The following is a 16,240-nucleotide window of genomic DNA, read 5'->3' on the forward strand; positions in this document are numbered from 1 at the left end:
GGTGCAAATAGGAGCTGCCGACACAATCTGCCCAAGCAGCCAGGGTCCACCAGCATTCCCCAGAGCTCAGGAAGGCATTGTATATGCCTAAGACAAAATGCCTCCCAGAGGTCCTGGTGTGGTGCAGTGGCATTGTGTGACCCACAACAGAGGCCTGTGGCCATCAGTATCCTTCAATCTGAGACCATTCTGTGAGGTTCTGCCCCATACTGATAGATTTACTAGTAGCCTTAATTGCATGTTCTCAAAAAGTTACCTCTCTGAGCACTAAAACTCTGAGGGCAACCCCATCACTAGACATTCAGTTTGCAAATTGCAAAGCTGAAGCTACAAGCCTTTATAACAACCAGCTAGCATGTAATTATTGTACCTAATCACCCAGCATTACTTTGCAATTAAGGCTATATAAGAGGAAAAACTCCAACAAAAAAATACCCCCACCACAATGGGCTCATATCAGTGTATGTGTTGGACTCAATTATTGAGACTAAAATCAAGCAGACACTTGGGGACATACTTTGCCTTTAATTATACCCTGCCGTATCCTGTCACTGGGGCTGCGCTGTTGTAACTGAAGACAGAATTTGGCCCTTAGTGCTGAAAAAGGGAAAGTAATTGCTCTTTATCAGCCTTTGAGAGAATCAAAGTCTGTTAGATGAATTAGCAAAAACAACGAGGAGTTCATATTACCACAAATCCTCACATGAAAAAAACTTGTACAATGAGGCCACTCGGAAAAGACCAACATAATGTAAGATACTAATGAATGTGACATGAAAATGACCCGCTCTGGGCCTTCTTACCCTCTGGCTGCATCTCCTGTAGTCAACAGCAGTCCCAGGATTGCCGCCCACCCTCCCTCATGTCAGATATCTATTGTTGTTTTCTTTTTTTAAAGGAGAACTGAATGTATCAAGTCTTTAAGAACGAGTAACAGCAAAATCTGTACTTAATGCTAAAGGCTTGGCCAGAATTCATAACCAAAATGCTCGGGCTGTATCTTTAGCTAGAGCTATTCTTGTAGAGTCTGTCAAGGATCTATTTTCATACAGCTAAAATGGGGAGGAGCAAAGGCAAGGAAGGCTCAAGGGCAGTTGTCAACTACAGCTCAGCCTCTGCCATGATTCTGATGAGAATCTTAGTGCTACAACAATCAAACCAGGGTCACAAGTTTAGCATTAGCCTTTTCGTTGCATTAATTTTGTGTTTACCATATTTCCATGGAAATAAAAAAATCATATTATGCCCATTTTATACCTTCAAATAATAATGACATTGCTCAGCCTAGTGTTTCTTTAATACAACCTACTCAATTTTTAAGTAATGTATATGGATAATTGTAGCATGCACTTGGCCTTAAAAAATGTTGCTTAATAATCTGCAGAATTTTATCAGAGGCATAATAACTAGGGCCCTACAAATTCACGGCCATGAAAAATACATCATGGACTGTGAAATCTGATCTTCCCCTATGAAATCTGGTCTTTCAGGGGCTTTTACCCTCTACTATACAGATTTCATGGGGGAGACCAGCGTTTCTCAGATTGGGAGTCCTGACCAAAAGGGAGTTTCAGTTGGGGTCACAAAGTTATTTTAGGGAGGTTGCGGTATTGCCACCCTTACTTCTGTACTGCCTTCAGAGCTGGACAGCTGTTGAGTGGCAGCTGTTGGCCAGGCACCCAGCTCTGAAGGCAGTGCCCTGCCAGCAGCAGTGCAGAAGTAAGGGTGGCAATACCATACTGTGCCATCCTTACTTCTGCATGGCTGCCGCAGGCAGGGATTCTGCCTTCAGAGCTGGCCTCCTGGCCAGCAACTGCCGTTCTCCAGCTGCCCAGCTCTGAAGGCAGAACTGCCACCAGCAGCAGTGCAGAAGGGTAGCAGTACCATAACCCCCTAAAATAACCTTGCAGCCCCCCCCCCACAACTCCTTTTTCGGTCAGTTTACAACACTGTGAAATTTTAGATTTAAATAGCTGAAATCATGAAATTTATGATTTTTAAAATCCTATGATCATAAAATTGACCAAAATGGACCATGAATTTGGTAGGGTCCTAATAATAACTATGCAAATTTCCTTTGGTGGTCATATCAAGGTTGTAAAGCACATTCTTACCTCTTCAGGACAGCCACTGTCTACCCAATCTTGCCGGTGGCGATCAAATCCACTCGAGCATCTTTAAATGATGAAAGAGAAAAACGCAGTCCAGATGGAAACAGACAGAGGTAGGGAAGGTGGGGTTGTGGGGGGGGGGGGGGGGGAGAGACAGAGAGACAGTAATTAATTGATTTATTTTATAATCTGAATGATTAGCACAGTGTGTTGACTGAAATATGATTAAATCATTTAGCTCTTTTCATCTAAAGGTGTTTATTTTAGTTAGACATTTTTTAGATATCAGAGTATCCATCCCTTTTGACGGTTAATTGCTTCTCTGCACCAAATAGGCTTAAATTTGATCTCAAGCATATAGAATTAAGTCATTACATTCATTATGTCCTGGCTTCTTCTTAGTCTGTAAAAAGCAACAGCAGAAAGGATATAATGTATCAGTCATTACTGCTCTCCTTTTATCAGGCTAGGTGATCTGAGACATCAAGACACTCACTGCTGTACGATCAACATGCCAGGATTATATAACAAGCCAACTGAACACTCCCAGTGGCAGTCTGCAAATACTGTAGAGCTGCTTCAATCTCCTTACTAGCTGAAACGATTTAGGTTACATACGAATTTCTTGCCAAATTAACTGAAGTTAATAACCTGTTTTAAAAATTCTCTCATTTCAGTAAATAATGAGAAAACTTTCAAAGCAGCTTGTAATGTTTTAAGTTAATGAGTACCATAGATCTCCCCACCTCATAGGATGTTCATTAATGGTTGTAAAGCACTTTGAGATCCCTCAACAGAAGGAACTATAGAGATGCAAAGTTATATTAAAAAGGCAAGCAAGTGGCTAGACTTCCAAAGACTGCTTTGAAAATTTTGCCCACATTTATTTAGCAAATGGCTTTGCATGGCACTATGTTGCATTATGTCATGCCAGGGATAATGTACCACAGCATAAATGGGCACAACATAGTTCGAGTACAATGGGACACAAAGGTCAGTAAAAGGAACAAAACAAAAGGGGGCTTTTTCAAGTACAAGACTGCAACAGGTGAAACACTTTTGGCACCTGTCTATGTTATTTTGAGTTCTTTTTCTTCACATTACCAAACATAAGGAATCTCCCCCACAGCTCCAATTAACTATATTTGGATGGTATTATTTGGCCCTTCATAATTAAAAGGTGCCTAGACATCTTTTTAAAACCATGAAACATTTAGAGATGGTCAAAAGACTGTGGAGGCCACTTGAACCCTTTTTTAAAAAAGTTTGTGGTTTCCCAAATTTGGTGGTAACATGGAATTTTGGTGGCTCTGAGTTTCCACACACACCCCACTCTGACAGAGGCCACAGTGGGGTGTGTTTATCCTTGCCTTCACTTGGGGGCCAAGGAAGGAGTGTCAAGCTGGGTGAAGGATGGTGTCCTCTTCTCCCAATCTCAGGGTTCTCCTCTCTCACTGGGAGATGAGGGGTGACTTGCCTGAGCAGAATGGAACTGGTGAAAGCCAGGTTCTCACCTGCATGTGACACTCAAAAGGCTCATTCAGTCCCTAATTTTCAATGATGTTTGAATGGCTTTGCCAATACCATATTTGCCCAACTCTAAGAAGAGCCTGATTTTCAGAGGGGCTAAGCACCTGCAGGTTTTTTTTTTATTTCAGTCAGAGCTGGGGGCTCAGCACTTCTGAAAATTAGGCCCAATGTTTAGAAACTAAAATACCCAACCCCACAGTATATTATTATACACAGATAATTACTGCCAGATTATACACCCACATTTACTGGAGTCCAGCAGTATCTAGGACAGGGGTCGGCAACCTTTCAGAAGTGCTGTGCCGAGTCTTCATTTAGTCACTCTAATTTAAGATTTCGCGTGCCAGTAATATATTTTAACATTTTTAGAAGGTCTCTTTCTATAAGTTTATAATATATAACTAAACTATTGTTGTATGTAAAGTAAATAAGGTTTTTAAAATGTTTAAGAAGCTTCATTTAAAATTAAATTAAAATGCAGAGCCCCCTGGACCGGTGGCCAGGACGCAGGCAGTGTGAGTGCCACTGAAAATCAGCTTCGGCATGCGTGCCATAGGTTGCCTACCCCTGATCTAGGACCATCTTGTATTATATCTTGGATCGAGACAGTGCCAAATTTAAAATTCATTAGGTTGAATGAATAAAACTTATTTTAGACTTACTCATTTACTGTTTTGAAGTTTCTTTTTGGCAAACCATTGAAATATTGCAGTAGGCAATATAATTTGTCATAATTAACAATATAGCCATGCTCTGTGAAAGGATTTGCAACAGCTCCTATCGAAAACATGTAAAACAAACATTCCTAAGATTACTGCCCTCTAAAGAATTTGAAAGGCTAGACACTGATTATTTAGCACTTTCTGCTGACACACTGGTGATCCCAAACAATATTATGGGAAAGCAGCTTTATCAGAAATTAGATAGTTTTGGCTCCAAACAAATAGTCTGCAAAATATTTCTGAGACACATGTCAAGGAAATGCCAGTCTTAGAGGATATAATCACTGTTGCATCTCTGAGTTAGGATTCTGGAACCTGTCATTACAACAGCGCACAGCCTGCTCTACATTAAGCATTTATAAGACTTTCATTTACTGGCATGGCAATAATTCCATACTGCCATGAAAACACTGGAGTAGATTTGATTAGCTATGCCATTTGTGCCATCTGTCAACACGGCCATTTTATAACAACTTCATTTTCAAGTGATGACCCAGATCTGCTCCTAGCAAAGCAATTAACATAGCATGTTCTAGGAAATGAGAACAAGGATGCTATTTGAGAAACAGGGAATCCCTTGCTTCCTTATTTATTTACATGGAACACAGATGTGCAATTTTAGGAAGCAGAGGGAAAATTCAAGTGTTTACATACGTGATGGTGATGGTTTGGCATGGCTGACACACTTGACATTATGCCACAAAAATGAAGTATGAATCCTTCCACTGTGACTTACGAGAGACCGAAAGACGCTGCAACATCATCAGATTTACTAGAGGCCGTTTACCTCTGTTTGGTAGAGAGCAGATAGATGAGGAGGAGTTTCCATTTACTCTAGTAGCCAAACCTCTATCCTTTTTTTCTGCTATAGAGGCCCAGTGCTGGAAAAAAGTCAACCAGCTCCCACAGTAACCCAATATAGAACATTTAGCACAATATGCTCTGTGCAGGATAAATACACTGGGGAAAGTAACTGAGAAGGAAAAAGAAGACTCCCAGTGAAAAATCTAGGTACCTGACAGATGGAACGAAACACAATCAGGAGATTCAACCCCTTCTATGACACTTGTCTTCCACATTTATAGCAATCCAAATATCTCTACCAAGATATCTGAAGCATCAAACAAACACCCAGATCCTGGGCATAGAAAAGACACAGTCAGCAACAAAGGTTTTGAATCAGTTTCATAACTACACTGTACACAAATATTGACTCAGCACAGTGAAAACATTTACCTATTCCTCTGAATAAAAGTGTAACTGGGAGATTAATTAGAAGAGTGGGCAGGCTGAAAACAAACAGCACACTATTGTTCAGGGAAAATGCAACTGTACTGTTTTAAATTATTGAATGGATTAGTGTAATTTTAAATGCAGTCTCAGAGTAGATTGAGAGAGAAAGGAAGTGTCAGGGAAAATACTGGTAGGCTTGGTGGCAGTAACCGTTGCACCTGTGACATGTTCTACAATAGAATCCTTATACTGCTAAAGCTAACAATCTATCTAGTTACATTGGGGCAAACCCCTAATAAATTGCACTTGAACTGATTTATCTTAATGCAGTAACTTGCTCTTGGAGACCACACCCTCACCATCTGATGTTTGTAAGAAACAAGCACGGAAAGCAATAATATATATATAAATGTTATCTTTATGCTCACTCTGACTTTTTCTCCATTTCGCCCCAGGACAGGCCTTGTCTTGGTCCTCCCATTCTCCCAATATCATTTTCTTCTCATGCAGCTTAGGGTGGAAAGAAATTGATTTTCCTGCTCTTGTTGTTTCCCACTTGCCTTATCTCAACTCCAGAGCTGGATAAATGTGTATGGAATTCATTTAAGTGTCACTGTAAATTACTGTGATGTAAAACGGGTTGTGCCCTATGGCCCAGATTTTGTACAAAGGACTTAAGCCCATGCCTCACTTTAAGCATGTGAGTGGTCTCATGCCTAACCCCTTCCTTAATTACATGCCTAAACCCCTTGCTTAACTAGGTCCTATTCCTGGAGTCTCCACAGATCTCTCTATAGTAGGATGTCCTTGTAATGCTAGGAAGGGGAAGTTTGAGCGCAAATTTGCTCCTACGTGGCTGCTATATGCCCTGCTACTGAGCAGCTAAAACAAACCTAAACCATTTAAAGGAGACTGTAGAATTTTAGTATTTATGCAAAAATTAAATACGATGACTAATGAAGCATAAATAATTATTGATGAGTCATAGCCATGTCTGCACTGTTGAATACATACTTTCATTTGCAAGTAAATCTTTAGAAACATCTCAAGATTTATGATGTAAAAGTTAGTGATAAGAAGAATCCCACAGATTTGGGGCAGAAGTCTCAGCAGATCAGCAGCAGACTGATGATGGCCCCACAGTTGTACAAGTCAGAATGTCTGATGGGAAACCCCCCGACCCACCTCTCCCAAAAAACCCATAGCAATACGCTCTGTGAAGTACTCCTGCAATATTGTGTAAAAATGGGAACATTTCCAATGTAACTGGAGAAATAAAGAGCTGTTAGTTTACATCAGAAAAGGTTGAAAGCTGGTGAGTGTAATTACCCAATATTTGTTAGTTTGCAGCAACATGTGAACAGACAGCAAGAAACAAGGAGTCCCACGGGGAATTATTATGGTTGGAAGAGCCTAGGAAAAAACTGGGTAGATGATCTTTGCAGTGAAGGTAATAAACTAGCTAAGATGAGCGCAGACTGAATTCGGATCAAAGAAGAATGGCTGAGTAGTTCTTATGTGGTTAAATGTTAGTTAGAAAGACAAGTTGCACAATAAATTATTATCAGGAAAGTAGAACTTTATTTCTAAATAAAGTTTGACTCTGACTTCCTTTAGAGTGCAACTGGGCTCATCCATTTGTCTTTTTATTTTTAAATAGAATAATGAGGTTCACCGTGATTGAGTTTCTTGGTTTATTTATTTTTTAAGTAGTAACTTTGCTCCTTTTGGTACATCTAACCACTTCCCCTTTCCTATGCAGGTAGCTTCCTGTATCATTAGCAGGAGGCAAGTTCTGAAGCGTGTGCACAAGGGTAGCAGAGGCTGCTGGAAAATAACAGACTGCTGCTTCCAAGAGCAGCAGCACTAAAATCAGCAGCAAAAGAGCAGCACATGCACCCTCTCTTCTCCATGGCACATGGCAGCATGGAGGGCAGGAGAATGAGCTGTGCTGGGGTTCTCTCACCTGGCTGAGGTAACTGGTCAGTGGGGTCTGACCTGGCTTTGGGGAGCAATACAGGCAAGTGTGGCTGCTGGGGAGAAGACTGGATGGCAAGCAGTAGCCAGCTCTGAATGTTTAATACGACCCATCTTTAATAACCTCCCAACAGTGCCTTTGACAGGCCATTGGGAAGGAACATGCTCTTTGTCTGTCCCTCAGTGCCCTGGAAGCAGGGAAAGGGATGCACTGAAGTCCATTCTCTAGGATAGGGCTAGAAGCAGAGCAGGCTTCTTCCCAGCTGCAGATCAAAGGGCTGCTGCTTTGGGAGCAGAGGCAGACATGTGGAGCAGCTCTGCAAGGAGAGAGCAAGGGAGGTCAGTGTTCACAGTCACTCAGGCTCCCTGCTCACTCCCCAATTCGTTCACCAAGCAAGCCCCCACAGAATTGCTGCTGATCAGCTAAGTGGGGCCTCTCAAATAGGAATCCAGGCTGGCTGCCCGTAACCAATCTGTGCATTCCAGACAATATTCTGTCCCATAAAATAGTCTCCAAAGCATCCCCCACAATGATTAAAATTCCTAGTCTACTTTACTTGTCACTTGATTTATTATTGTTTGCATCACAACTCTGCTAAGCGGCCTAAACTGATACGGGCCCTGGTTGTGCTACACGGTGTCAGCAGGGGTCTTCTCTCCTTCCAGGACAAGCAGGTTGTGGTAGCAGGACCCTCACCCCAATTGCCAGGGTGCATCTGTTGCGTGAGTTGGTAAGTGGGCTGGGCCTGTGCACATAGAGAGTCCTTTTCTGAGGTGGTGTTGCCAGGGCTGCCAAGTGCACTGGGTCTGAGCATTAACAGACCATAGAAATGAATGAGACAGTTCACATCTCTTAGAGCTTCTGTTCCAGGCTGTGTGCAGATGTTGCTGCACCCATTACAGTTGTGGCACATTTTTACTTCATGTCAAAAGTTCAGTTACAGACTTTTTTTTCTTTTGAAGTGAAAGCTCATATTAGATGTAATGGGGCAATGTATGGGCCTAAAGTACCTAATCCTTAATCTGACTCTGACCTAGGTCCTTTCTCCATCATCCTTGGAAAACTGACCCAAGACTGAGACCTCCACTACATCCCTCTGTAAAGGCAGAAAAAAAGAAACTGATTATTATGGACTAAATCCTGGTTACCCTATTTGTGCAAGCAAAATGGTTTGACTGAAATGAGATTTACTTGTGTGAATAAGGTGAGCAGAGCTTGGCCCTATAACCTTATCTGCTACACCTTATAAGCGCTTCACTCTTATTTTTAAGAGAGTGGACCTGTTTCTATATTTGATTGTGTACAAATTTGAAACACTCATTCTGCCCGTTCTGAGTTGTAAAGGAAATAATTCAACTCTCTTACAGAAACATCCATTGTAAATTGCCATAAAAAAGACCTGGGGAGTGGAGGTGAAAGGCAAAACAAATATTCTGTCAATGGCTGCTATGACCTTAGAACACTGAAGATAGTCTCTCTTTTACACGGCTCTGACTGCTTTCTAGAGAGAAGATCCTGGGTTTTTTGCAGCAGAGAGGAATGAGGCTTTTATGATTGCTAGGAACGAATGCTAGTGCTTGTGACAAAAATAAATCAAAGGTTTTCACTCACAGGCAGGCAAGGCAAGCATTTTCTCCTCACAGCCAAATTTTGTAAATGGTCCCTATAAGAAAGTACCTACATATGGCAGTATCCGTTTTACTAACATTTTCCTAACCATAACTGTTTCCTACTTAAAAAGGCAAACCCACAGGGAGAGGATGGTATAACCAGTGAGAGGCCTGTTCAGGAATTAAATTATAAGGATTTAGTTTTTGTCATTAGAAAAAGTGCTGCAGGTACTGTGGTGTATAAAGAGGGGGCAGGGAGCCAGAAACCCTGAATTCTGGAACAGGCAAGTGTGCAAAAGCAAGGAGTTTTCATTTGATAAAAAAATCCCAATGTACAAACCATTAGAACTGAGTAGCATTGGTAAAGTTACGGTTTGTGAAAAATCTTGCCTAGTGCCTACTCACACTGTGCCTGCTTCAAACCAATGCTATCTATAAGGGCCTTCATTTTTACATGGACTACATTCACACTTTTATTTTGTAATATGCTACTAATAAAAGCCCTGCGCGATTTTATAGCTTATCAGTGGATGCATAGCTCTTTCTTGGTTAAGGATCCTGGCCTCTCAGCTTCACTTTGTACTTGTTTCACCATTAAAAACACATGAAGGGCCACTCCTGAGATTAGATTAGAAAACTTTTCACTAGAGCATCTTTATAGAGTGAAAACCAGGAAGAACTGATAATTAAAGAAGAAAAAAACGTTCCTTGCAACAAAGCAGACCTACAACACCCTTCAAAATTGGAGTGTCTAGCCCAGGGGTAGGCAACGTATGGCACTCGTGCCAAAAGTGGCATGCAAGCTGATTTTCAGTGGCACTCACACTGCCTGGGTCCTGGCCACCAGTCCGGAGGGCTCTGCATTTTCATTTAATTTTAAGTGAAGATTCTTAAACATTTTGAAAACCTTATTTAATTTACATACAACAATAGTTTAGCTATACAGTATATTATAGACTTATAGAAAGAGACCTTCTAACAATGTTAAAATGCATTACTGGCATGCAAAACCTTAAATTAGAGTGACTAAATGAAGACTCGGCACACCACTTCTGAAAGGTTGCCGACCCCATGTCTAGTCCTTTTCCCACCCATCTTAAACTATGCTGATGGTGTAACCGGAATAGCTAATAAAGAAAACGTAGTTATCTCAATATCACTGAGGAGTGATGCCTACACTACTAAAAGGGGAATCATGGAAACATTCAGGTGTTGCAATGATATGTTACCCTCTCAAGTCCTAACTCATTCAAAAAGATCATGCAGAGATTTCAGCTACAAGGAGGAAGAGTTGTTAAGAGGTCAATGGGAGGATGGGACTGTGAGAGAAGAGTTGTAATTTACACAATATGATGATCCTTCATGACAGCCAATGTTTAAGAGGTTTATTAGACGGCCTGGTGGAATAGGAAATCTTTTCTTCCCTATTCTTGTTAAGAATCCATACAATTCTAGAAGCTCTATGTTCATACTGATGTTTTTGTGAAGATGAATTGGAGAGGATAATTAAAACCAAGCCAAAGGAAAACAATGTGGAACTCTGCTACAGAGTGTCAAAGAATTAATCAATGCAGGAGAACAGTGAAACAAAAGGGGCTAAAATGTCCTATGATTAACTCTGCTTAGAGAGCTGTGATGATGCCACCTTTAAGTTCAAAAAGGTATTTGTTTCTTCTCCCACCTAACTCGCTCTCTTTTTCCTAAAACGAGCCCAAAGTCAAATGATATAGTCAATACTCAGCAACATTTCTGAAGAATTATAGAACAGCTGGGGATCATCAGTTTCCTTGTTAGAAATACACATTAATATACATTATGATATCTGGAAGGTGAAAAGCAAATGGTTTATTTGACTTCAAGTTTACCTAAAGACACTTTTCAGGGAACCTTAGATAGGATGAATATTTTACTTAATCATTATGATTCTGAAAAGTTTCAGAGTAACAGCCGTGTTAGTCTGTATCCGCAAAAAGAAGAACAGGAGTACTTGTGGCACCTTAGAGACTAACAAATTTATTAGAGCATAAGCTTTCGTGGACTACAGCCCACTTCTTCGGATGCATATAGAATGGAACATATAATGAGGAGATATATATATACACACATACAGAGAGCATAAACAGGTGGGAGTTGTCTTACCAACTCTGAGAGGCCAATTAATTAAGAGAAAAAAAAAAAAACTTTTGAAGTGATAATCAAGCTAGCCGAGTACAGACAGTGTGATAAGAAGTGTGAGAGTACTTACAAGGGGAGATAGAGTCAACGTTTGTAATGGCTCAGCCATTCCCAGTCCTTATTCAAACCGGAGTTGATTGTGTCTAGTTTGCATATCAATTCTAGCTCTGCAGTCTCTCTTTACAACAGAAAAACTTCAAAAACAGACTCCAAAGAGAGACTGCAGAGCTAGAATTGATATGCAAACTAGACACAATCAACTCTCACACTTCTTATCACACTGTCTGTACTCGGCTAGCTTGATTATCACTTCAAAAGTTTTTTTTTTTTTTCTCTTAATTAATTGGCCTCTCAGAGTTGGTAAGACAACTCCCACCTGTTTATGCTCTCTGTATGTGTGTATATATATCTCCTCATTATATGTTCCATTCTATATGCATCCGAAGAAGTGGGCTGTAGTCCACGAAAGCTTATGCTCTAATAAATTTGTTAGTCTCTAAGGTGCCACAAGTACTCCTGTTCTTCTTTTTATGATTCTGAAGTACTGCATGATGCCATTTAAAATACTTTCACACCAAAAAGCCGCACCTTCATTAATCCCCCCATCTTAAACAAGATATTTATAAGGGCACTACTGTGTCAACATGTCTCCAGTTATGCTCAAGTCATTTTCAGAAGCACAGCTTTAATGTGTTAGTCCTTCCAGAAGAGACGTTAGCAAGATAGTGGCCTCCCAGCTCATGCACGGCTAAAACAGATATTTGGGGCTACGAGATTCAGACAGTCAATTGTTTTATTTCAGGACATCTAGTCAGAATGTAATGTACACACTAAAATACTAGCCAAATTGTTGTGCAAATTTCTGAATATGAACACTGTAAAATTAATGGTAAGAAAATTAGGACTACCAAACTAGCCAGTTACTTTCCTGTCTTTCACAATACAGATTTGTGCTGAGATTACAATAAGGAATTCAATTAATTAGAAATGCTTTGGTTATATATTTGGCCAGCAATTGATTGGGAGAATTTTTGCAGTGCAGTAGTGCTTACTTATAAGCAGACTTCTTACTTGCATTTAAATTATATTCCCACCCCCACACACAAACACACACCCATTCTTCCTCTTCCCTGTCAAAACCCTGAAATGTCATCCACCAACATAAAAACTCCTTATTAGTCACCCTCATTCTGCCTGGGAAGTACGGGGCAGGAATCATTTCAAAGCCTGATACTGCTACTCTTCAGCCTGCTGGAGCAGGGGTCATGGTTGAGTGATACCAGACATTCGGTGAGGGATCAGTTGCACTCTTCCTGTGACATACCTAGATCTAACCATTTGCAGATAGTGACAATGAACAGAATTATCACTAGACCTCTGGATTGAGTTTGTTACATTTCTTGTAAATACGTTACATTCTGTAGCACCTTTATACACCATATTATAGCATGTAAATAGCACATTTCACCTGAGATTCTCAAGGTGCCTGTTGTATAGGAATATGCTTGAATCCAAGCTTTGGTGATATAAGCTATCAATGTACAAAAACAAGCATAAGACAATGTGATAGTGGAAACTGCGGTGCAACTGAACATGATATAGTTCTGCCAGCAAATGTCTATTTAATCCAATAGCACATGCCAGCTTAATAGAAGGCCACATTCACTGTTATGGCTTTAGCATTACCAGGATAAGCAAACAATGCAGGAATTAACTATACTGTACTGAGACTTCAAAGATTTATGTTGGCATGGAAGTTTCAACTCCTGATACAAATGGCTCATCCAAGACTGGGCATTTTCATTGTTTTGTTCCATTATTATAAATAAGCAATAGCAGCTTACTGGAATGTAACAGAATCATAACAGACGTTTCTAGGGAGGGAAATGGGTTATTTATCTAGGGTTTCATCACTGTTGTATCTGAAGATCTTCCAGTTGGGGGAGAGGGATAGCTCAGTGGTTTGAGCATTGGCCTGCTAAACCCAGCGTTGGGAGTTCAATCCTTGAGGGGGCCACTTAGGGATCTGGGGCAAAATTGGTACTTGGTCCTGCTAGTGAAGGCAGGGGACTGGATTCAATGACCTTTCAGGGTCCCTTCCAGTTCTATGAGATAGGTATATCTTTATTTATTTATGAAAACTAAACACAAGAATTATAATCTCTCTTCTAACCCAGCCAGCAAAAATAAACATTTTCAAAAGCACAAATGGTAGTTAGATACTCAACTCCCCTACTGTGAATCACATTTAAATGTTTAATTGCCCTATGTGCCTTTAAAAATCTCCTACCTATATTACAGAATACATAACAGGAATGAGGACCCTGTTATGCTTGAGAGGCCTATGTTGGGAAAGCAAAGTCAAAGAAATGGATTTTGAAATGGTCTGAAAGTAGCAAAGGCTAGTGGTCATTCTTATTTCATCTGGCAGTGACTTCCATAGTCTGTGTCCAGATTTCTTGCAGAACTAGACAGCACAGAAAGTTTCAGATAGACTGAAAGGAAAATGAAAAATTATTTTCCAATAATCTAGGACTTTGAAGCCACAGCAACAGCTTTGAGAACATAAGGAAATCTAAGCAATGGCTATTAGGAAACCCCTATAATTCCTTAAGAGAAATGGCAAGGAAAGGAGAATGAAAATAAAAACCATCTCTTGGAGCAAGACCTGTTTATCAAAGAAATGTTAGTAGTGGGGTTTGGCTGGGTCTCTAGCTCTGGTCCTGGTTATTATTACACTTTCCCAGTTAATCATTCTTAAAAGCAAGATTATGACAAGAGTTGGATTCCAGAGGAGGGGGAACATCATTTGTCCTTTTGGCCAATTGTCTGGAGACAAACTCAAAATCAAGTATTTTGTGACTCAACATTACATTTCTTAAGAACCTGCTTCAATATTGAGCAGACTTAGAGCTTCAGGGAAAGTAGCCTCAACAGGAAGGAGCTGATAACATACGTAAAAGCTCGTTCAGTGGCACTGTACCAGGAAGGAATGGAAAGGTTTCTGTTCTTGAGCAGGATTCCTGAACATATCCACTAAATTATTTAGATGAGAATAATAACTATAAACTGACACGTTAACAGAACAGTGCAAGCAGCTTAGCTATCCCTTCTTAGCAGCTGAACATTGGGGAATATCAGTGAGCAGAAGAACCTGAAGGGACTGCAGAAGAAGGTGTGAGGAAGGAAAGAAACATTGTGAGTGAATATGTAGGGAGGTAAAAAGCTAAGGTTGTAGGAAAATGCCAGGGTGTGTCCTGAGAAAATAATTCTGTATGGACCAGCCATGAGGTATACATAAACTATAATTTGGTAAGTCGGCTTTTCTCCACACATTTGTGTCCTGTGGATTCCACAGCAATTCCACAATGATTTCATAAAGTCCAGCTGCTACTAAAAACTACACGATATTATGTATTAGAAGGACTGCTTAATTTATCTGCAGTATATTCATGTATAAATCTCAATGAAAGTCTGATCTGGCTAGATCAGAAGTGGGCAAACTATGGCCCGCGGGCCACATCCAGCCTGTGGGACCGTCCTGCCCAGCCCCTGAACTCCTAGCCTGGAAGGCTAGGGAAAGGCCCCTCCCCTGCGATTCCCCCTTCCCAGCAGCCTCAGCTTGCTCACTCCACCACCGGCGCAATGCTCTGGGCGGCGGGGCTGTGAGCTCCTGGGGCAGCGCAGCTGCAGAGCCCTGCCTGACCCGGTGCTCTGTGCTGCGTGGTGGCAGTGGCATGGCCCAGCTCCAGCCGGGCGGAGCGGCTGTGGCGCCACCAGCCACTGGTGCTCCAGGCAGCGCGGTAAGGGGGCAGGGAGCAGGAGGGGGTGGATAGAGGGCAGTTCGGGGTGGTGGTCGGGGGCGTGGATAGGGGTCGGGGTGGTTGGCGGGGAAGCAGGGGGTTGAGTGGGGGCAGGGGTCCCGGGGGGGGCAATCAGGAAGGAGTGGGGGTTGGATGGGGCGGCAGGGGGCAGTCAAGGGCCAGGGAGAAGGGACTGTTCAATGGGGCAGGGGGCCTGGGAGGGCAGTCAGGAATGAGAGGGGGGGGTTGGATGTGCTGGCGGGGGGCAGGCAGGGGCAGGGGTTCCGGGGGCAGTCAGGGGACAGGGAGAAGGGGTGGTTGGATGGGGCAGGGGTCCCAGGGAGGCCATCAGAAATGGGGGGGGGTTGATGGGGTGACAGGGGACAGTCAGAGGCGGGGGTCTGGGGGCGGTCAAGGGACAGGAATTCGGGGTGTGTGGATGGGGCAGGGGTCCGGGGGGGGGTGTCAGGGAACAAAGGGGGTTGGATGGGGCAGGAGTCCCGGGAGGGTGGGAGGCAGATAGGAGGTGGGGGCCAGGCCACAAGCTCCTCCCCATCCGGCCCTCCATACAATTTCTGAAACCCAATGCGGCCCTCAGGCCAAAAAGTTTGCCCGCCGCTGGGCTAGAGGCTAACTTTCAATATAAATGCTTTATGGACTCAATCATATATATTCAGTGATGATACTTGTAAATGACAGCCTTTAACTTCACTCAAGCTACATTGTCTTCAAGACACAATTTTCATCCCATGTGGGAGATCTATTTCTAAGATCTTACAAGGCCCCTTTCATCACATCCCAAACATCACTAAGTTCACCCCAGTTTGAGGAAATGCTTTGTTCATTAAACAGTCAGGTGCTGCTTTCTTTTCTTGCTTTACTCCATCAGGTTTGCCATGCATACCAAATTCTCAATTATTGAATGCTAATTTCCTTACAGTTTCATGCAGTTCATGCGTTCAGATTAGCTTGTCATATTAAGAAAAAAGCAGCTTGGAAGGGAATTGAAGAAGTTGGGTGTGGAGCAATTTTCTGCTCCATAAAATACAGTTCTAGTTATCAGCAACATATCAGGAGC

General features: G+C 41.9%; 1 protein-coding gene across 1 annotated transcript in view; it reads right to left on the reverse strand.

Moving 5' to 3' along the window:
- The window catches only part of PLXDC2 (plexin domain containing 2), a 366,040-nt gene that overhangs the window by 49,058 nt on the left and 300,742 nt on the right, over positions 1-16,240 (reverse strand). Inside the window, exon 10 of the mRNA XM_034760317.1 lies at positions 2,115-2,175. Coding sequence (XP_034616208.1) covers positions 2,115-2,175 — 61 coding nt within the window. The remainder of the gene's footprint in view (positions 1-2,114; positions 2,176-16,240) is intronic.

The sequence above is a fragment of the Trachemys scripta genome, chromosome 2, assembly GCF_013100865.1.
Source record: "Trachemys scripta elegans isolate TJP31775 chromosome 2, CAS_Tse_1.0, whole genome shotgun sequence".
In the NCBI taxonomy this organism is placed as follows: domain Eukaryota; kingdom Metazoa; phylum Chordata; order Testudines; family Emydidae; genus Trachemys; species Trachemys scripta.